The sequence below is a fragment of the Paramormyrops kingsleyae genome, chromosome 3 (genome assembly GCF_048594095.1).
Source record: "Paramormyrops kingsleyae isolate MSU_618 chromosome 3, PKINGS_0.4, whole genome shotgun sequence".
Taxonomy (NCBI): Eukaryota; Metazoa; Chordata; class Actinopteri; order Osteoglossiformes; family Mormyridae; genus Paramormyrops; species Paramormyrops kingsleyae.
In genome coordinates, this window is record NC_132799.1 from 21,286,052 (window position 1) to 21,312,128 (window position 26,077).

Genomic DNA, 26,077 nt, shown 5'->3' on the forward strand with positions numbered 1-26,077 from the left:
TGTGCGCATGTGCGTGCGTGCGTGCGTGCGTGCGTGAATGTGAGAGAGACATCCTCTATTTCACTTATCCATCTGTTGGAACCAAAGAATCTTACTTTTTAATTTAATTATTGCCTAAATTAAGTCACTTTGGACAAATAAATAAAATAAATGTAACTGTAAATGTATTAACCAGCATTGATGTTGTCACAGTAATGTCCATCATGTCCATTAAATTAGCTGCTTTCTTTGTTTCAGGTGAGAAGCATTTTTAAAAAGGCATAATATATAAACAACAGTGGACAGAAGAACAGTTAGTATTGGTGTAATATTTTGCTGGGTAAGTTGGTTTAAAAAACAGCAGCAATTCAATAACAGAGTGGGGATGAGTGTCTTTATTTATTTTAGTCATTTTCTTTAAGAATGAGCTGAGCCCAGTGCCTGGAGACAGACACCGTGTCCGAAAAGAGCCAAAAACGTCTCTCTCTCTCTCTCTCTCTCTCCCCTCTGACTGGTATGCATTTTTTCTACCATGTAGATAGTATATGTGTGTGTTTTTTGGTGAAGGAGACCTCTGAGTAATTCATTGAGCGCTTCGTCTTTCAACTAGGGGCACAGCCAGGGACTGGAAAAAGATGTGTGACCTCAGCTGAGATGCCTCTGTGTCATTTGCGGAAGCGGCGTCCTGTTGACGTGCTGTACGTGCCCCCCCCCTTACTATAGTAAATGCAGGGTGAGGCCATCGGCATCGACTCTGGCTCCTTCGCTCCTCCCCCCTCCCTGCTCATCAGCCCTGCATGCCGGCTCGGGTATCTCGGCCAATCAGGGATCAGGAAGTGGGCGGGACCCCAGCCAGCTCCCCATCCCACCCCCCTTGCTGTCTCTGAAGCAAGCGAGCTGTGCACGCTCACACTAATCTGCTGCTGTGTGCGAGTGAGAGGCTGAGCCACTGGGTCCCTGTACACGCCTGCTGCCCTATCCGTCTGAGCCCAGGGGCTAGTCGCTGCTGTTCTTCTGCCATCTGACGCCGTGTTTTCCAGGAGCTTCCATTCAGTTGCCAGGGAGATCCTTGGCTCCACTTCCTCGCTGTTCTTGCCTGGCTTGTTAGCGCCACAGACTGACGAGATGATTGCTGCTCAGCTCCTGGCCTACTACTTCACGGAACTTAAGGATGACCAGATCAAGAAGGTGGGTGTCTGACTCAGGGTGGGGGGGGGGGCTGAGTCACGCACTGAGTGTGACAACAGGTGCATGTGTGTGTGAAAGAGTGAGAGCGGCAAGGGCATCGTATTTCCTCCCTTCCTCACCCATGGCCCCCACCTGGCAGTGCTTATGAAACAAGGCCTGGCTCGCGCTATGGGTCAGAGCATCGGCAGATCTTCCTGCCGGTCACAATGCCCTTGAAACGGGGAATGGAGCAGTGTGTGTGTGTCTGTGTGTGTGTGCGCAAGTGCGTGAGCGGGTGTGTGTGTTCAACTGAGGGGGTCATTAGTCTCCTGCTTCCGCGAGTTGGCCAACCAGCCTTACACTCCCTGCAGCCATCTCATTTCAGCAACCACCCCCCACTAATGGGCGGGGTAAGATTGACAGAACGTCCCTGGAATGCCTTCCTCTTGCTACTGGAGGAGCCCCCCTAATAATGTGGCTCCCATGTGACCATTCTGGAGATGTTTCGTTTCCAGTAAAACCAGGCTGACATAGAACCGCGAACCCCGTAGCAGGATGTGTGCTGTTTGTGCCTCAGTTAACAAGAAGCCCCATCCGTTTGCAATGTGAGGGGACAGCTGGCAGTCCTTGTTCACACGTCCATCCATCCACCCAGCTGCTTGAATTGTGGTGGTAGTATTAGTCTGGGAAATAAGAATGAATAGTCTTCTTGTATTTGTATATAAAAAAATAATGCTATATTGTTATGGCCACTCGTTACAGAATTAATAATCTAACTTAATAATCTATACTTCTAACGGAAATACTCTGTGGTTTCATACAAATGTGTGCTTTGTGATTTGGAAGGAACAATATGGAGTTAGAGTTGCGGAAATGTCTGTGACAGTCAGAGGGATTAGCTGCTTTCAACCACACTAGGCCTCATTGTCACCGGTGTCCTTCAGTAGCCGGGGGCAGGCAAATTCATTGTGAGTCGTGCTTCACCCACTATGACAGTTAACTATAAGACCCCCCATCACTGACTCATCTCGAAGCTTCTTTAACCAGGTTAACCTGCAGGTTAAACAACAGGATCACTGACCCCTACTAGAAATTGGTAGTTGCTGAGGAGGAAGTTAAACCAGACAGGAACTGCAATTTGCACAAGGCATGTGTACTGCTGGGGGGGAGGGGCTGTAAGGGGAAAATGTGTATTAAAATGCTTTTGTTACACTACTCTCAATTTCCGTTTCCCACATATATTTTCCCACAAAGTCAAAGTCACAGTACTACTGATTAACACCATCCATTACAAAATAATTATGGATTTCTGTGTTTCCCTTTGTATCAGGAGGATGCAAAAAAAGGGCAATTTTCTTAGCTTTTCCTGGAAAGGGGGATTGTGTGGACATTGGTTAAAAAAATGCAATTAATTACCTTGTCATATTAAAATCAGTATAACGTAAGATAAAATCCAATTAATAAATTTGAATTGTAACTCTCTGTTCTGACTAAGTTCTAGAAATATAAAATGCATAAAGGTAGTATTGGGGAAAAGCCTGTTTGACCCCAAGGCAGAGTGTGCCCTGAGTATGAACCCTAATCCAGCAGGACTGGAGCGTGTCATAATTTTTGTTTATTATTCAAGGATGATCTGTCAGACAGGTGTGTAGCATTGAACATGAGTGAGACAGCAGGCATGTGGGAATGTGCTTGATTCTGTATGGAAGCAGCCTCCTTAATCCCAGCCATAATGGGCTCATCCAGTGAGTCTGTGTGGTCCGCCATCTCACCACCACTTCCGGGTGAGGAACACTGCCAAGAGATGAATTGCACCACTTAAATTTGTCTTCCGTATAAAAACACATGAATGGTATGTACTTTTAAAAACCTCTTTAAATTGATTATATCACAAGACTGATGTTTGTGACCTCAGGTGACCTGTGTGCACGTTATTGATCAAAGTGAGAATAGCAGGAGGGGGACTTAACACACTGCAGCTAAACCCAGTAAACACACAGACACACATACTCACCCACAGATACACACTCACACACACACATTCTCAGACACGTTTGTACTCATATCTTTGTGGGGAACATCCCTTCATTTCTATGGAAAAAACCCAAATCCCAACAATGACAACCTATCCAGCCCTATCCTTAACCATAAGTAACCAAGAAAAATACAAGACTTTTGGCTATTTTAATTTTTTTATTGCAGTCCCAGATTTTTAGAAAACTGAGTTTAGTTTCCAAACAACAGAGATGGATAGTTCAGGTCCAGAAAGTCAAAAATCCAGACCAAAATTTTGTTTCAACCCACCAGTTCAGTATAAAGAGTCACAGTGCTCAATTGGTACTCCAAACAAACAGAATGTATACTTTTTGATTGCATTCGCAGATTTTAATAAAACTGAATTTCCCCTTGTGGGGACCAAAAAAATGTTCCCACAAGGTCAAATTGACAGGATTTTATCATATTTGGTCCCCACAATGTGGCATACATACATGTCCCACCCCCCCCCCCCCACACACACACACACACACACACACACTCATGATCATGGTGGACATTGTCTTGTCCCAGAAGAGGGTCCCCCTTAGAGCTCTGTGTGCATTTGCATGTGTAGTTGGTAGCAGACTCTTGACCCCCTTTCTCTCCCACAGATTGATAAGTACCTCTATGCCATGCGCTTTTCGGATGAGACGCTACTGGATGTAATGGGCCGCTTCAGGCGGGAGCTGGAGTTTGGCCTTAAGCGCGACACCAACCCCACGGCTACAGTCAAGATGCTGCCCACCTTCGTCCGCTCCATACCTGATGGCTCAGGTCAGTGTGGCCCTATCCCCACCTGCCTCACCCCCTTTGTGTGCATGTGTGAAAAATTGCATCCCCGTTTGAAGCTTACATAATTACAGCCCCTCTGAGACCCCCTCCAGGACACTGTGTAGCACCAGAGGCCCTATTCACACCTGGTATTAACATGCATTCTAGGTGTTCCGATCACAAGTGGACAGTGATAAATACAGGTCTGAATGCACCCAAAATGCATCGAAAACTCAACGAGATCCAGTCACTCAAAGCACATTCAGAGGTGGTCTGGGACACATATATATTCTCATTCTTATAGCAGTTTGAACGCGAATATGTCTTGGGCTGCATTGGAGGATCACCTACTCTGCTGACATCCTTGTGTGAGTGCAAGTACATATGGACTCATTAAACGTGTGAACGGCATTTGACAAATGATTTTTGTCAGAAGGTCTGTCAGTGCACAGTGGGCCTCTGTGTAGTAAACGCATCTTTTTAGCTACAACACCAAAATATAACTTTGAATCTACTGGGAAGTTGGTTTAATATCAGACTGTCATGACCCATTCGCATGGAAACATTGTCAAAGTGTACATCATTAAGGTTCTGCACAAATTTGGGAAAAATAAATTGCTTCCTTATTTATGTCAAAGCTGCTCCACACTTTATTAATGTTGGTGACACGTGTCAGTAAAAATTAAATGAATGCAAAGTTAAAGCATGTAGGTAAGAATGTGCGTTTAATAGCCTAGATAATGAATATGTTAATAGAAACCTTTAATAGTGTAATTGTTTATATAGTTTTATATTTTTACTAGTGCTGTCAAATGATAAAATTTTTAAATCAGATTAATCACAGGGTTCCTGTGGATTAATTTTGATTAATCATGATTAAATATCATTCATTTTTAATCTATATTAATCACATTTAATTTTGCAAACAGACTCAAGAAAAAAAGGAATATATATGCACTTAACATGTTTATTGAACATCTTGAACATGAGTCGGATGCATTCCATCTGCCACAGAAGTGCAATACCATGGACCCATATCAAAAAGCAAAATTTTTTGCTTAGCCGGACAACTTGTCGGATTTAAGGTACCTCAGTTTAAATGGTCTTTATCTTCGTTCGCTTACAATTAGCACGAACTACCGTAAATCCGACAAATAATCCAACTAATCATTCAGTCCAATTCTTATTCTAGCCCGGTTAATTGCCATTGTTAGCAATATCAGTTGATAACACATTACGTGCGGTGCTTTACATATAAAACTCCGTAGCAACACATCCACAGATAAGTTGGACGGTAAAGCGTGTGCGACCGATTTAATGAGCCACAAATGAGAAGTAGTGCTTAAACAGAATACACTGTTACACAGGGAAAGACTACAGTACAACTTTCCCTTCTGTTGATAAAGGGCGCAGCCATCTTGGATTCTGAACTCGGGAGTCGGGATCCTCTGTGCTGCTCCGAGATATTTCTCGGATGTCTGAGAAACGGGAGCGCATGTAGTCACTTCCGGCTTCAAAACTCCGGAATCCGACTCGGAATACAAGTTCCGAGGGGAAATGAAACGCACTAAAACTACCCGAAATGGGTTGACAGAGACATTTCAGTGATTTTGAATCATTCTGCGCTGCAGATTGGTTAATTGCGTTAAAAAATTTTATCAGATTAATCATGATGATGGATTAATCCGCGTTAACCCGTAAATTTTGACAGCCCTAATTTTTACATTTGAGGGACTTGAACTCTCAGTCCGAAATTCAGTCCCACCCCAGCTTCTTTTACTTAACTTGCTCCAAGTCAAACATATAATTCAGCGTATCAGACAAATTTTAACCAATTTTGAGTTTCATTGGTTATGATTAAAAGCTGAAATATTATCATATAGCGACCAACATAATGCATTACACACTAAACCCTTTGCCCTTGAATAGAAAAATATTAACCTAAGTAGTGAAAGACCTTTTTAAAACGTACATTTGTATCTTCTTGACGCAGTATAAAATGCTTGCCTGAAATGTGAAAAGTTGAACTTTACTGTGAAATACAGTTTGAATTGTTGAAGACACCACATTTGCATTATGTGAAATAATATTTTATAATAATGACTGTTGAATGAAAATCAGACCTTTATTACGAAATACAATTTAAAGATAATAGGCAGAAGATAAACATTATTAAGAAATATAACACCCTTTATGGAATTATTTAAAAATAAAAGCACACATTAATTATTGAAATATTTATTTATAGATATATTTAGTAATTTCATTTTTAGTATTAAGACTTTTCATTTCTTCTTCTTAACATTCATCAGATTCTGCATACGGAAGCGATTTACGTGCTTATTTAAATAAGTTGCTGGAAAGTGAGATCTGATTACAAACGGTTGGTTCGAGACACATGCGGAGACTCATGCTAATACCAGGTGTGAACAGACGTATTTAGCGCTGTCCACTTGTGATTGGATCACCAAGGATGCATGTTAATACAAGGTGTGAACATGGCCAGAGAGAGGATGATGCACCTCCCTCCATTTCACCATTTCACTTTGATTAGATAGATTAAGATTGACCTTTTTTTTTATCTCAGGGGGACATTCTTGTACACACGGCAGTGTGATTAGTAATGCAAAGATGGACATACACAGAGTGCAAAACAGACAGCGCAAAAACAAAAGAATACAAAAACATAAAGTTACAAACGAGGGAGGCCATTTAGCCCATCAAGCTTGCTTTGAGGGATTTAAACTAATAATTTAAAGTTGGCAGGATCCTGTGAAGTTCAGATTTGAAGGAATCAAGGGTTTTAGCTTGCACTACCCCTTTGGGCAGACTATTCCATAATCTAATTACACACTGTGAAAAGAATTTGCTACACCTGCTAAGTTGGTGCCATCAGCAAATTTAACCAGTCTTTCATATATGTTAGTGTCAATATCATTCATGTAAATTAGGAATAATAATGGTCTTAAAATTGAACCCTGGGGTACCCCACTCTTAACACAGGCCACTTTGTTATTCCTAATTGTGTAATAGGGCCTCTGGTGCTACACACTCTATACCTGCTGCTATCTGTCGATTAATCAGTTTTCGATCCAATCTGCTACAGTTCCTAATATACCTGCTGCTTTGAGCTTAAGCAGGAATTGTTTGTGTGGGATTACTTCGATGGACTTCTGGAAATCTAAATACAGTGGAACCTGCATATAGTGATCACCTCTGTTTGGGTAAAATTGATCACTATAAGCGGATGATCATTATAACAGATTTTTTGTCTTTCTTTATGTCAGATTTCCATCTAATTGACATTTGTATATTTACTACATGAATGTAAGGTAATAGAAAGGACAGCATCACTATTTACTGAATTTTGACTCTTTCAAAATAGAGTACAGCTGTTTAAAATACTTTTCAAATTACAGTAATGTATAAATTAAATTACTGAACTGTATAGCTCAGATTCACTATAATACAGTACTGTATATAAAATATAGCTTATTGTGGTTTCCCTGCTGCATCTTGTTGGCTTGTTTTTGACAGTTTATCATAAGCTTTGAGTCTATATTTTTCATTTTTTTGTATGGTCATGTTTTCTATACATGTAGCATTAGCCTCAGGTAGTTTTTTGTTAAAAAAAAAAAAGGAATTACCACTGTTTAATTTTTCCATATGTTGGCATGTATGAAAGCAGATTACATGATTACTAAAAGCAAATTATTTAAACAGTATTTGTAAAGGAATTATTCTGTCCTAAGCTTTTTCATCTGTATAAGTGGTTAATCAGTATAACCGTGATCACTATAAGCGGGTTCCACTGTAAATCACATTGTAGGCCTTGTTTCTAACAATTTCCCTTGTGGCCTCCTTAAAAAACTCAAGTAGATTAGTCAGACAGGATCTACCCCTCCTAAACTCATGTTGGCTGTCCCTCAGAATATTATTAGTGTTTAGTAATCCAATGACTTTTCCCTAGATTATTGCCTCCACCAGTTATCCGGTTATACAAGTTAAGCTAACTGGTCTATAGTTTGAGGGATTGCTTCTATCTCCCTTTTTGAAAATGGGCATTATATTTGCGTGCTTCCAGCCTGAGGGTAGCCAAGTTATAGGTCTGCATATAATATCCCCCATATCCATAACTCAAGAAGATGCCATCAGGGCCATGAGATTTATTAATTTTACTTAGCCAGACCTTGTAACACATCAGCTTCAGTTATACATATATTGTTGGAGCTGAATTTGAAATATCAGGTATGTTACTTACAGTATATCTTTTTGAGTAAATACTCATGCAAGGTAATCATTAAACTCACTAACAATGTCCTCATCATTCTCAATATTCAGACCAGCACTATTCTGTAGATTGATGACTTTTAGAACCCTTTTGGCACTGAAATACTTTGATTGACCTTAGACTGCAATGCAACTTTCCTTTCTACTTTTTTTTTTAAATTGCCACGTTTCTTCCAGTATTTACCTCCATCTCTAATTTCTGATTTATCTCATTAGAGTTTGCCTTCCTAAAATTGTATATTTTATTCCTGACTTGCACATACAGTGCACATAATGCAAATAAGTTAAAATGCCATGCTATACCTTGAGGTGGGGGAGACATTGGGAGGGGACACTATAGCGCCTCATGGCAGGCAGGTAGGAATGATCCGCAGTAGCCCTTTTTAGCACACCATGGTGGAATGAGCCAGTGGCTAAATGTGCTCCAGGATAGCACTCCCTGGCCGTCTTCTCCAGGGTCAATTCTGTGAAGTAGTTGGCCTTCCTGGTGAGTTTGTTAAGCCATTTGGTATGGCCTGAACTGATGACACATCCCCAGCTGGCCTCAGTCATAGTCATTAAGGCCACTACAGTCTAATAGAACATACACAGCAGCTTGCCATACACATAAAAAGAACTGTGTCTCCTCTTTCACTTGTCTGGTGCACCTCAGGATCTCTGCGTGTATGCTCAAGATACTGGGCCCCGAGCAACATGGAGGTTTCCATGACAACAGGACCCAGCTGGAATGTAACCTCGGCGACTGCCTCGAGCATTGTGTATGTACAGGGGGGAAAACATGAATTGCAAAAGGTCGGGTAATTACCGAAAGCTGCAATGACAGCCCCCCCCCAACTAAATAAATATGACTCCAGGTCCCGTATTGTGTTTTTTTGGGCAGACAAATGGTATTCTATGTCTATAGCAAGAGAACGGCCGTCACTCAATTTCAGCGCCATTGCGCTGTCTGCCCTCCAAATAGCAGCGCGTACAGCATGCAGGCTGAGAACCGGGAACCATCATGGTGCTTAAAAACCACCAAAACAGGGTCTAGCATCCATTTGGCACATTAGCATGTTAGCATTACCTTCCATCGCCACAACACCGTGAACGGCACAAGAGCAGTTCTATGAAAACAGTAGCCCCAACATCTGCAGCCAGGATGCACGTGTATCTGCATTTTTGTATTATACATTAACATACGATGCTATGCAAAGTAATTAATGTGGCTTCAGGGACTGTTATGAGGTGTACACACAGGAAGAACAAGTGTCCTCCTGTAATTTGGCACATTCTGAAATTTTGCATGTTTCTACATGATCTCGCAGAGTTTCATCACTCTAAGAACATAAGAACTATACAAACGAGAGGAGGCCATTCGGCCCCTTCGAGCTCGCTTGGGGAGAACTTAACTAATAGCTCAGAGTTGTTAAAATCTTATCTAGCTCTGATTTAAGGAACCCAAAGATTCAGCTTGCACTATGTTATCAGGAAGACTATTCCATACTCTGACTACATGCTGTGTAAAGATGTGCTTCCTTAAATCTAGTTTGAAATGTTCTCCCGCTAATTTCCACCTATGGCCACGAGTTCTTGTATTTGAACTAATGCTGAAGTAACTATTCGGTTGAACAGCATCCAAACCTGTTAGAATCTTATAGACCTGGATCATGTTCCCCCTCAGTCTCCTTTGCTTGAGGCTGAACAGATTTAGCTCAACTAACCTTTCCTCGTATGTCATTCCTCTAAGACCTGGAATCATTCTTGTGGCCCTACGCTGCACCTTTTCTAAGGCCGCAATGTCCTTTTTATGATATGGTGACCAAACCTGCACACAATATTCTAGGTGAGGTCTCACCAAGGAATTGTATAATCTTAGCATTACCTCCCTTGACTTAAACTCCACACACCTGGAGATATACCCCAACATCCTATTGGCCTTTTTTATTGCTTCCCCGCACTGGCGAGAATGAGACATGGAAGCATCAACATACACACCAAGGTCTTTCTCATAATCAGCTACCTTTATTTCAGTAGGTCCCATAAAATACCTGTACTTTATATTTCTGCTCCCTACATGGAGTACCTTACATTTGTCTATGTTAAATTTCATCTGCCAGGTATCGGCCCAGTCACTAATTAAATCAAGATCCCGCTGTAGCTGCTGAGCCGCTAGTTCAGTATCTGCTACACCAGATACTAGATCATGCACCAATGATACTGTATCTGTAAGGAGCCTTTTCATTTCACTGCTACACAAGCTATTTTAGAAAATAGTGTCTGTGGTTTGGTGAAATTCTGAGTTATTTTGTGAATATTCTGTGAGAATATGTTGTCTTCACACAGTAGTTTCCTAACCAGGTCTTTTGGTAATATCGATTACAATGTTCTCTGCAAACGCTATGCTTTTGTAAAGCTTGGTATCAAGTTAAGGGTATTGCATGACATCCCAAATCAAGCATGACTACCCTTTTCGCAGGCACAATACTTCTCTGCACTTAAAGTCCCATACTGGTGTTTAGCTTCCCGTAACCTAAGCTGTCTCCCTGGGACCTGGATCTCCAAAAACACAGGAGGCCAGGCTACTGTTGGGCCCTAGTCCGGCTGGCTGTGTTTTTTCCTGTGACAGAACATAAATATTCTAACAAAACGTAAAACCATGTGCTCTTGGTGTATTTTATCATCAAGATTTCTAAATACCGGAACTGCACTGGAAAATAATATTGGTATATCACTTCATAATGTATGTTCAATATGAAGGTATGCAAAAGCCTGATCTCATCCAAGTTGCGAAGTGAGAATTGCATGTGCATAACTTGCGATGTCGATATGAATATTGCCCATCACCCAGCCCTACTTAGTATGATTTGTACTGTAACATTGTATTGTTAATTGTCTGTAGTCTGTGGAGAAGGCATTCAAGTAAGAATTTCATTGTACTTTGTACATATGACACTGCTTTCTTAGTTCAGATTGAATTCAGAAGCAGAAGAAACTTAAAATGGCATTAGATTTTGAAGACACTGTACACAGTGGAACACAATAATGGTTGAAAAATTGTTTCTCTTGCCTCGTTTGTTTTGAATATCTTCTGACTACTCATTCTTTAAAAAAATCAGATGCTACTTTAATACTAACAGTACCATACATAAACATAGTCCCATGACAAAAGGTGACCATACTGCCCACAAAATTGTTGGTGGCAGTGCATCACCTGTACATGTCACGTTAAGTGTCTATGCATACATGGGTGCTGACATATTTCTGGTGAAATCTCAGCCAGCTAAATCGCTTCCTCTATCCATACAATTGCTGTTTTCATCAAATCTCAGAAAAATAAGTTTAAGTGTACTATAACTTTAAGCAATCGGCACCCTTGTACTTTTAAGCTTTTCGTAGCTTGTCTGTATCCGGGTCATCACCGTTTGGGAGAGGAACTTTAACAGTAAGCAGTTTATACACTTTTAGCAAGAAACACAATCATTTCTACACTATTATGGTTTAGCTGTGTTTTTGGCAGGGGTGTGATTATTGCAGAACTGTAAGAAAAAAAAGATTTTTTTGTGTGTTTGTTTTTTAATCCAACAACGCAGTTTAATCCAGTGAAAACAAAATTAATTAGTTGTAACTGACAATGAAAACTCTTTAAACACATATTACAGTATATATATACAATTTACAGGTTAATGTGGATTAATCCATCATCATGATTAATCTGATTAATTTTTGTAACGCAATTAACCCATCTGCTCTAGCTCTGGATATTACATATTAAATCCGCGATATAGAAAGACCATATAAATAAACATTTTTTGATAGTTTAAGCCTTAAAATACCCCCCCCCCCCTCATGCTTTAAACACATGTACACTTATTAAAACAACACATATATGTGGATGTCGGGCTAAGGATATGAGTAACATAATAATAATAATAACAATAAAATAATAATATGTAATGTGTATATATATATACACATTTCTCTCTCTGTATATGTAATGAAATATATAAAAATAAAAACATATGTGGCTTATATATTTTCATCCTTCTTGGTGTAGCGTTCTGTCGATTCATTAAAGCCACAATGGCGAGCGACAGCGCTTTCCTACCAAAAACATATCCAGAACTTTTACCTTCTCCTGAATGGTCAAGTTCTTTCTCTGGCGCTTAGGCTCACTACTATCAGAAGGCTTAGAAGATGCAGGACACTTGGGAGCCATCGTAGGGTTTAAAACAAAGCTAAAACAATCGGATCACAAGCAAGGTACGCAGAGAACTGTGATGCGTCGGGGAAAAATCCGCGATATAGCAGCTAGGGCGTGATAGCTTAACTGCGATATAGCGGAGGGATCACTGTATAAATATATATAAATGTATATTTTGTATTCATATTCATTCATGCGCATATTTATTCATGTGTATATTTATTCTTATATTTTGTATTTGTATATTTTGTACACCACTACTGCTTGTGAAGTTTGCACACAAGAATTTCACTCACATGTACTGTACCAGTATACCAGCAATGTGTTGTGACAATAAAAGTGATTGATTGATTGATTGATTGATGTGGCTGTAAGTTTATTTGGTAACGTGGCTGGAAGCTAGCAACTAATGTGGCTACAAGCTAATGGCTAATGTGGCTGCAAGCTAATGGCTAATGTGGCTGCGACAGTCAGGCCTTCCCTTATGCATGCTTATTCGCTTACACTTGTTGCCAGGCTGCACAGAAGCTGGCCGATCGCCCTGAGAGGAGATAGATTTATGATAGCAATTAGTGAGCTGCATTTTATGGGGTAAATGGCCGTATATGCTCATCCAATTATATTTGTATTCCAGTTCAGCCAATTAGGCTGCACCTAAAATCAACAGAATGTAGAACGGATGTTTTTATTAATGCATGGTAAGGGACTCCGGTACAGGCACCCCAGCAGGAGAATGGCTGAGTTTCACATTCTCACTTTGGCTGGCTGTCATTCTTCAGTGCTGATGCTTAGTCACTCAGTTCAGACAGTCGGCTCTTTAACCAAGTGCTACCCTTAATACTGCTAGCAAGTTAATCTCGATGCAACCAAAGTTAGTTCTTCTCTGGATCTTGTTTTAAGTAGGTTTTAATTTTAATGAGTGTGCGAGCAGCACTGACGCTGAATGGAATGGCATTGCTAATGGCAACAGGATCACCTCTTCTCATGGTGTTTGACTTGGGATCATTTGGTGTTCTTATTGATATTTAATCCTAATAATGTGATTTTCAAAATCACATTTCATTTGGATCCTGAAAGATTCTGATGAAGGTGGTTTATTATTCTGTGTCATATTTTTGTCAGACATTAAGTGCCTATTTTGGATTAGAAATTATGTCATTATTTGGTTAGAGATTATTTGAGAGTATTTTGTGCTGATTTTTATCCAGAAAAGGGAGATTTCATTGCTCTTGACCTGGGAGGGTCCAACTTCCGAATCTTGCGGGTGAAGGTGTCCCATGAGAAGAAGCAGACGGTGCAGATGGAGAGTCAGATATACGACACCCCAGAAGATATCATCCATGGGAGTGGAACCCGGGTAAGATGGTGGCCACCGAATCCGCCAGTCCAGCATCAGCCAGCAGTTGATCCCCACAGCCCCGCAGTGTTGGTGCGATCCAACTCAGCGTAATATGCCACCATGCTCCCTGCAGCTTTTTGACTATGTGGCAGAGTGCCTCGGTGACTTCATGGACAAGCAGAAAATAAAAGACAAGAAGCTTCCAGTCGGACTGACCTTCTCCTTCCCGTGTGCCCAAAGCAAACTGGATGAGGTAAGAACCATGGCAACCTCGAGCTGATAAGGACATTGAGCTGTGTTTTTTAGCGATCCAAAGCATGTCCTGCTGTGACATGGGGCGCCGAGTGTCAAGTGCTCATTTTCATGTACAAAATACATTCTGTGCCACAAAAATGCAACAAATTTAATGACAAAATCAAGTAATGTCTTGCTACATTCTGTCCATGAAAGCAAAAAGACTTTCTTTCATGCACAGAAATCAAAAGGGATGTTTAATTTTGTGCGCAGAATTGAAATCAGCACTTTGTATTTCTTGGACAGAAGAAAGTCATTTTGTGGAGAAAATGCATTTTGTGAATGAAAGGCAGTCATATCGTGACTCTGTGGATTCACAAAATGCATTTAGTCTCTTGCTGAGTCATGAAAGGCACCACAAAATGCATTTTGACTATTGCTGAATGATGAAAGGTACCACAAAATGCATTTTATCTATTGCTGAATCACGAAAGGTACCACAGAATGCATTTCATCTTTTGCTCAGTGAGGAATTGCCATTCGTCTTTGGCTGAGTTAGGAGAGGTACGTAGTAGGCCAAATTTGGCACTGATCATCAGTAGTGGGTGCTACAGCAGTTGAACATATCCTCCTGAGACACAAGGAAAAAAGTATCCTTCAATTGTAGGTTATTTGTCTTTGGAGGAAATAAGACATCTTACAATTTAGATTTTTTCAAATTTATTCTTATTTTAATTTCACAGCATGTCCTCTTTAGTGCACAACAAGAATAAATACGTTTCCCAACATCAGTGAAAAAATAAATGCAAAAATACAATGTCCACTACAATGGACATAAATTAATAGGTCGGGTCTCAGGAGGATAAGTCTCTAAACCTTCAAAAACAGTGCAACTGACATTTTCCTAATTTCTCTTTGAATATCAAATAGTTAGTCAAAATCCTTTTTACTTTCAGTTCCAATCCAGATAGTTTTACTGTTCAATGACAGTCATTTGAATTTCTTAGTGATTTTTATAAATTTAATAAAAGACATATTTCTATTAATACTATATTGTCCACCCCACCTAGCCAATTCTAGTAGCATGTGAGTCAGCACACTGCCCTTATAAATGATTAATGAATCAATGAAAAAAGCTTAAACTTCATGTACCGTATGGCCATCAACCACACCCAACCTCTACCAGTTCCATACCCATTTCAATCAGACAGCTATATCTCAGGCATGCTTCAGTCATCCGCACCAAATTTGACCCTATTCTGTAGTCCTGGACTACGGATAGACCCACCTTGGCCAATTCAGCTGAAATATGCTTATATCAAAAACCTTATTAATAGATTGTCAACTTTCCATTCTTCTGAGTCAATACTTTTAATTGCCTTTCATTTTACTGCCATTTCAGTCATACAAATTTGTCAGAGTTAATTCAAATATACAGGTACATACTATTCCCTACTTTTGAATATTGTAAAAGAAATTGGCCAGTAGGTGGAGTCAGTACTCCATTTCACGAATCACATTCAAAACTTCAGGCCTTTGCATTTGGATTATTTATCAGTTTTGTTTTTAAAATGATGTATCACATCTTACTCAGAATGTTTCTGCTCTGTTCCCACTTTTCCATGAAGTCTTTCAACATGTATAGACTGTAAAGTTATTCCTGAGGATTCTGTTTCCATTTAATACTTTTGATTAATAGTTAGGGGTCCAAAGCCTGTAATTGCAGCAGTTATATTGACCCCCCCCCCCCAAGAAAAAAAAAAATAGCAATATTCTGAATATGGAACAAAATCTAAGTTTACACAGCCAGCATAAACAAACCTTAACCTGTAAGATCTTGGCCTACAACATTAGGTAGTAAGGTGTCTGTTTCTGCCTACTGCTCAGGCCATCTGACCGAAACCAGACTTTCAATGCAGAGGAGGTGCTACACTGCAGGTTTCTACATTCTGTCCTATGTCTCCTGACCCGTTACGCCTAGACTCGAATTTACCCAACCTATCACAGCAGTATTTACTGCTGTCTGAGTTTTTAACACATCGGCCACCAGTGAGAGTCAGTACTCCATTTTCTGTTTCAATGCTGTGGATGACATTCTGATGCTTTGGACCCTTCAGTCACTGCCTGTAGTTACTAGTCTTAAATTATTTTGCTACTCACAAAGCAATGTGATATAAATTACATAGATTTTGTATGATAATCCATGCTACTGTACCTTATTGTGTGAGGATATTCTCCCTTGATGTGCAATCACCGAGACCTTTGTCCCCTACAGGGCATTTTGCTAACCTGGACAAAACGTTTCAAAGCTAGTGGGGTGGAGGGGATGGATGTGGTGAAGCTCCTCAACAAGGCCATCAAGAAGCAAGGGGTACGGCTTTGCCTTTTCATCAGCAGAGCCTGGTGACTCATCAAGCAGAGAAAATCAGCAGCAGTGGGCTCACAATGTGGTCAATGTGCATTTCACAGGACTATGATGCAGATATCATGGCAGTGGTCAACGACACGGTTGGAACTATGATGACCTGTGGATTTGACGACCAGCGCTGTGAAGTTGGCATTATCATAGGTAATTTGTCCTCTGATAAGCAGTGTTACCTGGGCCAATTTGTTAAGAGGCTGAATGCGGCATTAATATGATGAAATGAGGTTGTAAGACGGCAGAATTTGCATAAACAAAAGAAACATTGACCTGAAAATGTGACCAGGGACAGGCACCAATGCCTGCTACATGGAGGAGATGAGGCACATCGACCTGGTAGAGGGAGACGAGGGCCGCATGTGTATCAACACCGAGTGGGGAGCTTTCGGCGACGATGGCATGCTAGAGGACATTCGCACTGAGTTTGACCGGGAGATCGACCGGGGCTCCCTCAACCCAGGGAAACAGCTGTAAGGCACCATGCAGTGTGATCTCTACAATGTGATGTCACAAGAAGTCACATAACCTCCATTTGTACAGTGCTACTGGATGTTATGTAACATCTATTCAGTGATTCAGCACTTTTTTTTGTAATATTAATTGTCTTATCAGACACTACCACTGAGTAACTGTTACATTGTTCTCTTAAAGACGATGCTGCAACTTCTCTTGACAGGTTTGAGAAGATGGTTAGCGGGTTGTACATGGGTGAACTTGTCCGCCTCATCCTGGTCAAGATGGCCAAGGAGGGGATGCTGTTTGAGGGAAGGATCACCCCCGAGCTTCTCACCAAAGGGAAATTTGAAACAAAACATGTCTCTGCTATCGAGAAGTTAGTCCCAATGTTCCATTCACTTGTTTCAATAATTATTGGAGTGACAAGATAAAAAGAAAGCTATAGATTTGGAATTGGTATGTAGATTTTAGGTATGATTATCTTTGAATATATTAAGGTGTCCAGATAATCCATGTCAGGGAGGACACTTTGAGGTAAGACTGAATTTGTAAACTACCATTTGAATTGAAAGGACCTGGATTTCACTTATGCACTGAGTTATTGCTGTGTGCTGACAGTTCAGTCTCCTATAATCATGCATGTGTTACTAATGTTACTGTGAAACAACTGGATGTCTTTCAATCAAGGAAACAAACCACTCAAAGCACAAGAAAAACTGCACTACCTTATTTAGCCAAGTACAGGTGCTGTTCAGTTTTAAAGCAGTTTGCAAAACTTGAAATACCCTTTCTGACATGGATCGTCCAGTCTCCCTAATAAGCAGAAAGACTACTTGAGAAATGAAAGGCCCCTCTAGGCACTCTCAATGCTCAGTTACTCCAATTATGATTCTTATGTAGTTACCCAGTTGAATACTTTGATAGAATGATTCAGGATAAGTAGAACTACTCGCTGAACTGTATTAGTAATCAGTATTCCACCTGTTAGTCATCCTCATCACCTGATCTAGTAACCTTCAGGCTACAAGTCCTTAGACACTACCTTGAGTTATGAGCTAACACCCTTCACTAGGATTAGAGTTAATTTTATTTTATTGACTATGAGCCCAAGAAAATGAAACTTAACTAGAACTGGCGTCACTGGAACTTTCCCAGATTACTCTGGAACTACAGAGATGAGTCTTGCTGTGTAGTTTGTGGACTTTGCATAGATTAACAAAGCTACAATGACGTATCTCTCTGCATCTTTGTGGCTCAGGAGCAAGGAGGGCCTGTCCAAGGCCAAGGAGATCCTGACCCGGCTGGGAGTGGAGCCGTCGCATGATGACTGTGTGGCTGTGCAGCATGTGTGTGCTGTGGTTTCATTCCGCTCTGCGAACCTCATTGCGGCCACACTGGGTGCTATCCTCCACCGGCTGAAGGACAACAAGGGTACTCCACGGCTGCGCACCACCGTGGGCATCGATGGCTCCCTCTACAAGATGCACCCACAGTGAGTACCTAAGAGATGGCCACAAGGCCACTTTAGGTCATAAGGACCTAGGGCAATAGACATGACAACTTGACCTCTGATCATATATCACAACCCCCCTCCCCCACCCCACCCCAACAAAAGCTATGCCCGACGTCTGCACAAGACTGTACGGCGCCTGGTCCCAGATTCGGACGTGCGCTTCCTGCTGTCAGAGAGTGGGAGTGCCAAGGGTGCTGCCATGGTGACTGCGGTGGCCTATCGGCTGGCGGATCAATCTCGGCAGATTGCCCAGACACTGGCTGAGTTTCGGCTGACAAAGGAGCAGCTGCTGGTGGTCAAGAGGAAGATGAGGATAGAGATAGAGAATGGGCTCGGCAAACAATCCCACAACACCTCCACTGTCAAGATGCTGCCCACTTTCGTCCGCAGTACGCCTGATGGGACAGGTAATACCTAAAGCACTGGGAAATGAGGAAATGCTGTTCGGCTTACATAAAAACATAAGAAATTTACAAATGAGAGGAAGCCAATCGGCCCATCAGACTCTTTTCAACTAATAGCTTAAAGTTGTTAAAATCTTAGCTAGTTCTGATTTAAAGGAACCCAAGGGTTTAGCTTGCACTACTACAGGAAGATAATTCCATACTCCAGCTATTCCAACTACGCACCGTGTAAAGAAATGCTTTCTTAAATCCAGTTCAAAATGTTCTCCCTCTAATTTCCACCTATTACCACAAGTTCTTGTATTTAAATTAATACCAAAGTTAATCAATTAGTTGAACAGCATCCAGATCTGTAAGAATCTTATATACCTGGATCACGTCCCACCTTAGTCTCCTTTGCTAGTGGCTGAACAGATTTAGCTCAGCTAACCTCTCGTAATAAGACATTCCTCTAAGACCTGGAATCATTCTTGTAGCCCTACATTGAACCCTTTGTAAAGCAGCAATGTCCTATTTAAGGTAAGGTGACCAAACCTGCACACAGTATTCTAGTTAGGGTCTTACCAAGGAATTGTATAATCTTAGCATAACCCAACATCCTACTGGCTTTTTTAATTGCTTCCCTACACTGGTGAGAGTGGGACATGGAAGCATCAACATACACACCAAGGTGTGCATAATCAGTTTCCTTCATTTCAGTGGAACCCATAAAATATCTATACTTTATAGTATGTTAATTGTAAGAATTTCATTGTACTTTGTACACACAACACTGCTTTCTTAGCTCAGATTGAATTCGGAAGCAGTAGAAATTTAAACTGCCATTTAAACACTGTTCATAGAGGCACACAATAATGTTTGGAATATTTTTTTTCTTGCATCTGAAAATATATTATGTTTTGAATATCTTCCATGGAATCAAATCAGAAAATGTGAGGTGGTCATGATGTGTATGCGGACACGCTGCGAGCATCAAGTATTAACCAGCCCTTATTTGACTTACCAAATCCCTGATAAAGATCACATAACTTCAGAAACTTAAGCCTTGTTTCCACCAATAGAGTGCAGTGCTGGTGCTGGACTTTTTCTCAATCTGGCACTGTACAACTTCTGGCTGCTACTCCCATCGTGAAGCAGCGTAGCGTATATACTCCCAGCATCCTAGTTCTTTGTATTTGCGTATGCCCTTAAAATGATGTTGAATAACAACTTACGAACATTTCAAGTAATGAACGGCCGTTCGGAACATATCTCATTCGTAAGTAGAGGAGTGTCTGTATAAATATGTTTAACAATCAAATATAAATATGTCACAGGTTGAATAAATAAAATATTGTGGTGCTCAAGTGGCGAAGCGATCATGAGGGGGACTACAAAGATCAATTATTAACAGACTCTACTTTTATTGCATGATCCTTAAAAGGACAGCGATAAAACAGCAAGCAAGAATAAAGAATACACTCACACACAGATGGGGAGCCTTTACGGAGACAAAAGGCAATATAGCACAACCAGTTACTGTATACGAATTTTTCGGCAAAATAAATCCAAAAAACGAAATACGGATTAACCTTCACTTTACTTCACTTCTGCCTACATAACATTTCTGTTCCATTCTTTTTTGCAACCGGTAGAAATGCAGGCTGGTTCTCAAAAGACACCAAGCGCCGTGCACCAGCTCCATGTTGGTGGAAATGAGGTATTAGAAAATTATATAGTATATGTGACATGACTTCTTGGCTTTGGGTTTTATGTGGCCGAGGCCTGCTCTCCTGTTTTCAAAAAGAGAGTCATCTATAAACGGAATGACAGGCTTCTCTGTTGATTAATCTGACAGTCTAACTGTGATCCCCTCTCTTGTCTCGGACAGAACACGGGGACTTCCTGGCACTGGACCTGGGGGGGACAAACTTCAGGGTTCTGCTGGTGAAGATTCGCAGTGGAAAGAGGCGGACTGTGGAGATGCATAACAAAATCTATGCTATCCCACTAGAGATCATGCAGGGCACTGGGGAAGAGGTAACTAAATGGGAATTCCACACATTTGTACCCAAATCAAATTCCTTTGGATCTGATTCTTTTTACCAACATGTTGAAAGATATAGATATATCAAGATGCTTTTTCATGAGCTCATTGTCAACTTGATGTCAAATTAGTGTCCCTTTGGTATTGTGTCCTAGCTCTTTGATCACATAGTGCACTGCATCTCTGACTTCCTGGACTACATGGGAATGAAGAATGCCCGTTTACCTTTGGGATTCACCTTCTCCTTTCCCTGTAAACAGACCAGCCTGGATGCGGTATGATGATCCTCTCATGCCCAGCTAATTTCCGAGCAACCCACAATATCCTGAAGTGGTGTCTCACTTTGGAGGCAGGAGAGGAATGACTAAGCTACCTCTACCTGAAATTAATGATGGAAAATATCTCTAGTTGCACCTGTGGACAATACGGGCAATTATATCAGGACAGTGGTTTACACTGGTAGTTAACATGAGAATAGCTTATTTTTTCTATCTTCTCCTGCTTCCTTCTTTCTCTGGTACTGAATGGTTTCTTCTATCTCAGGGTATCCTAATAAAATGGACTAAAGGTTTCAAGGCCACTGACTGTGAGGGTGAGGATGTTGTGAACCTGCTCCGGGAGGGGATCAAGAGGAGGGAGGTAAGCAGAGATGCCTGAAGTCACAGTCAGCTCAGCACTGTCTATGCTTTAGTGCATAATGGAAAACATGATGGAATCCCAGTATGGTACTACAGCTATTGAACTGAATTCGATGCCACTTGTAGTACTTTAAATTGAGGTAGACATAAATGGTATTCAGACCATAATCTTTGTACATTAAATAATTTTCAAATTCAGAATTATGTAAGGGTTTAAAGCAGAGGAGGTCAATCTCATCCAGAAAAGGCCAGTTTTCACTGCAACTCCCTAATTAGATTACTGATTAGAAGACTGATTGGCTGAAGAGTCCTCACACCTGGGTTTGAACAGCTGATTTAAAGGTTATAGCAAAAACTTGTATACACACTGGCCCTTTGCGGTTAAGATTGGCCACATCTGGTTTAAGGTTATGGGAAATGCTAGAAGAACCATGTAACTTGTCCATTCACTGATTCACTGAATTTTGTTTTTGAACTGAAGGAGTTTGACCTGGACGTGGTGGCTGTGGTGAACGACACGGTAGGGACAATGATGACATGTGCTTACGAAGAGCCCACTTGTGAGATTGGACTCATCGCAGGTCAGTTCCAGCATGTAAAGTGAAATGGGGGGTGGGGTATTGGCAAAGATGGATGCCACATCACATGCCAGTGTGCTTCCAGGCACTGGGAGCAACGCGTGTTATATGGAGGAGATGCGCAACATCGAGACAGTTGAGGGCACCGAAGGCCGCATGTGCGTCAATATGGAATGGGGCGCCTTTGGGGACAATGGGTGCCTGGATGACATCAGGACGAAGTATGACGAGGCAGTTGATGAGCTCTCACTCAATGCCGGAAAACAGAAGTGAGTAATCCTCATGTTCTCTAGAGTCACTATTCTGAATTGAAGCCACATGTCTTATATCTTCAACCAGGTCCAGGTGTATGGGCTGATATTTGTGCCACTAGAAAATGAATATGAATTTTGTATATTTGAATCTGCAGTTATCCGCATTACAAAACTGAATCTGAATTTAATAGTTTGAATCTGAATTCCAGTAACTCGAAATAGCATTTATCCTACCTCGAAAAATCTGCAGTTGATTACTTTTTCTCAAGGACTCGGATGTGTGTCACACTAGATTGAAATTGAATTTGCGAACTGAATTTTTCGAGGTAGGATAAATGCTATCTCGAGTTAGGTGTGTCACACTAGATTGAAATTGAATTCGCGAACTGAATTTTTTGAGGTAGGATAAATGCTATTTGGAGTTACTGGAATTCAGATTCAAACTATTAAATTCAGATTCAGTTTTGTAATGCGGATAACTGCAGATTCAAATATAAAAAATTCATATTCAGTTTCTAGTGGCACAAATATCAGCCCATGCAGGTCTGGCATTTCACTGCAGGTTGTACTATGTATGATGGAGCATGTGACAAATAAAATTAGATTTTTTTAATTACCTTTTTTAGCATGCACATTTACTGTTTTACACTTTGGCTAAAGCAGTGTGATGAAAGAATTCAGGGAGGACACTTTGAGGTACTTTATTTTTTACAAAGTACTTTACAGCTGAAATTCAGAGCCCCACTCATGATATAATGATTTAGTTAAAATTTGGCACGCTTTACTACATAGCTTGCTTTATTGCCTAATGCATCACTTTCAATTAGGCCACTACACATCTGTATCTGGTAGTATGGACATAGTTTGAGATAGTTGTTTTAAAATAATTCCAAAATAAATTTTACCCACCCCCTGCCAAATTTATTGTGTGATCAGAATATTTTATTGTGAGGGAAATCCTATATTTCATCTGATTGAAAGTGGTCACACCAGGTTGGAATGACCTATAAACACATTCTTAAGTCTTAAATATTACCGAGAGGCACTTATGTAGAATATTGTAAGTCACGGCTCTTTACCCAACTAATTATTTCCCTCATTTTAGTATAAATCATGGTCATGTTTTATTAATTTGTTACCATAATATATTAAAATGTGGCTGCAATTTATATATATTTTATCATTATGTCATGAGCAACGCTCCATGCTGAAAGGCTCCTATGGTTGCCTAAATAGTTTAGTTCAGTTGATTGGTTTGTTTCCTTCCAGCTGTTTCATATTAGGGACACATCAATGATTCTGGGAGACCAGTCAGCACACAACAGGAACTTTGTGCTTAAGTGAAATCCAACTTGTTTCAATTCAAATGGTAGTTAACAATCCTGTCCTAACTCAGTGTCCTCCCTGACATGGATATTGTCACCCTAGCTGAAGCTAAGACGCAGTAGCACTGCGACAAGTGAATCGGTCATGTTTTCCTCTGTATTTAAGGTATGAGAAAATGTGCAGTGGGATGTACCTTGGTGAGATCGTCAGGAACATCCTTATTGACCTTACAAAGCGAGGGTTTCTGTTCAGGGGGCAGATTTCAGAGACCCTGAAAACTCGGGGCATCTTTGAAACCAAGTTTCTTTCCCAGATTGAGAGGTAAGTGATCGCCTGCCATTAAATGAATTTCTAATTGAACTTGACAGCATGGAAGTCTGTGAGTTAACATATTTATTTCCCCCTAGTGATCGGCTGGCACTGCTGCAGGTCAGATCAATTCTGCAGCAGTTGGGCCTGGACAGCACGTGTGATGACAGTATCATTGTCAAGGAAGTGTGTGGCACCGTGTCCCGCCGAGCCGCCCAGCTATGTGGAGCTGGCATGGCTGCCGTCGTTGACAAGATCCGTGAGAACCGAGGACTGGACCACTTGGATATCACTGTGGGGGTGGATGGCACGCTCTACAAGCTCCATCCACAGTGAGTACCGCATGACGGTGATGTAATCTTGTACAGGTCTGGACTGCCAGTTAAACCAGCCACACTCTGTGATACCATCCACTGACTCCCTGGGCTTTGGTATACTGGATGTGCTCACTAGTTTGTCTGCATAGTTTTGAGGCTGTGTCTCCTGTTCCACCCCAGCTTCTCAAAGGTCATGCACCAAACGGTGAAGGAGCTTGCACCCCAGTGTGATGTCAACTTCCTTTTGTCAGAGGATGGCAGCGGCAAGGGAGCAGCGCTGATCACAGCTGTTGGCTGCCGCATGCGACAGCAAGAGCAGCAGAACTGAACCATCAAGTTCACCTACCTTTGACCCCCACCACCGCCCTGTCCTCACATCAGTCTCCTGTGGCAGTCGTGACTCTGCCCCACCTACATTGCTATATCTAAAACACTTACAGGGTGGTGGGATGGGTATATCCATGGCTCGTAGCCTGTCCTCTATCTCTGCCCTGTACATATTTTCACTTTTTCCTGGGGATTAAGAACAAAATTGAAATACAATATAACCTATAACTCTTTACAACTTAAGGCTGTATTATATTACATACAAGAGGTCCATTGGGTGAGCTTTTGAAGTATTGTGAATCTACTGTAGGCATTCATATATGGTATATGTTAGCAAGTTAAAAGGACAATTAACTTGTATGAAACCTTCACCGCTTTACCATATGTTTAATTTATTTTTTTATTATTTGAGGGGTTTGAGTTATGAGATTATAAAGGTTGCATTGCGTGAGCCAAGACAAGCACAGGAGTCGGGCAGAGCAGGGGCCTTCATTTTCAATGTGTCGTTCTAATTTTTCCGTCAAGTTGTCCAAAGCGGTTTTTGTATTAATTTCGGCAAGTCAGAGTGTGAGCATTTGATCTGCGACCAGGAGCCTTTTGCGCACCATAGCGTTGTCCCTGCTGTGAAGGTTGCACATAAAAGTCATGTTTGTGTGTCCCAAGTTGTATGTCTTGCAATCGTGTCATGTGACTACCCTGCCCCCCTCCCCTCTAAAACACACACACACACACAATCTCACACGAACACAGTTTCTCCTCTTCCCTGAAACACAGTTAACTAATCAAAGGTCTTGTCTTGGTGTTTCAGGACCCCCAGAAAAAAAAAAAACTTTGAGTAATGTATATCTTGTTGCTTTTGTGAACTGGTTGTCATGCTGAGTATGATGTGTAGGCCGTGTCCATTCTGAACAGGATTTTTAAATATGTCACAAAGTGAGCAGGCTGCGTAAATATAGGGGATTTCCAGTATGTCTTGTGTGCTGTTGCTGAATGTTTCTGCATCCTACCATCAGACATCTTGTAGCTTTACATATTCATGAATGCATGCCTTACCGGTAACATGAAAAAGTATTGGGTACATTTATTTTGTACAGTGTTAGAGCATTTCATGTCACATCAGATGCACTAGTGTTACAACAAAAAAAGACAACGGAATATAATAAAGTTTATTTTGATGTGCAACAAAAACAAATCAATTTCTTTGTTGTGTGTTAAGATTGATGTCACTGCTTTTGAACGTGAAGAATGTGCTGGTTTCTCATCAGCTTAGGCGCCTGTATTTAAATAAAATGTTTAGTAGTCAGATTATCAAAGGGTTACCTGCAAGGAATTTTATTGTGTCTTGGTTACACCAACCAGACCCTATTTATGTCTTCTGATTGTCATGATGTCAAAACAAGGCACAACCCAATTGCAGGATGTATTCCAACAGACCCCGCATACGGGTGTTTATTAAGCTGCAACAGGGCAGGTTCATGAACACTGACATGCAACAATAGCCAAACAG

At 41.0% G+C, this 26,077-nt stretch overlaps 1 protein-coding gene across 3 annotated transcripts; it reads left to right on the plus strand.

Moving 5' to 3' along the window:
• The first annotated feature begins 848 nt into the window (after positions 1-848).
• Positions 849-25,762, plus strand: LOC111849029 (hexokinase-1). Of its 3 annotated transcripts, XM_023821527.2 has the most exons (18): positions 849-1,167; positions 3,795-3,957; positions 13,636-13,784; positions 13,900-14,019; positions 16,276-16,371; positions 16,470-16,569; positions 16,709-16,892; positions 17,099-17,254; positions 18,137-18,370; positions 18,494-18,798; positions 20,666-20,814; positions 20,977-21,096; positions 21,365-21,460; positions 21,941-22,040; positions 22,123-22,306; positions 23,783-23,938; positions 24,025-24,258; positions 24,424-25,762. In XM_023821527.2, exons 1-18 carry the CDS (start codon positions 1,105-1,107, stop codon positions 24,569-24,571), a joined length of 2,757 nt encoding a protein of 918 aa, XP_023677295.1. In that variant the 5' UTR covers positions 849-1,104; the 3' UTR covers positions 24,572-25,762. The 3 variants fall into 3 exon arrangements, with proteins under 3 accessions (XP_023677295.1, XP_023677298.1, XP_023677297.1); XM_023821530.2 differs by lacking the exons at positions 849-1,167; positions 3,795-3,957 and adding an exon at positions 11,644-11,668; XM_023821529.2 differs by lacking the exons at positions 849-1,167; positions 3,795-3,957 and adding an exon at positions 12,351-12,486.
• Positions 25,763-26,077: the final 315 nt, after the last annotated feature.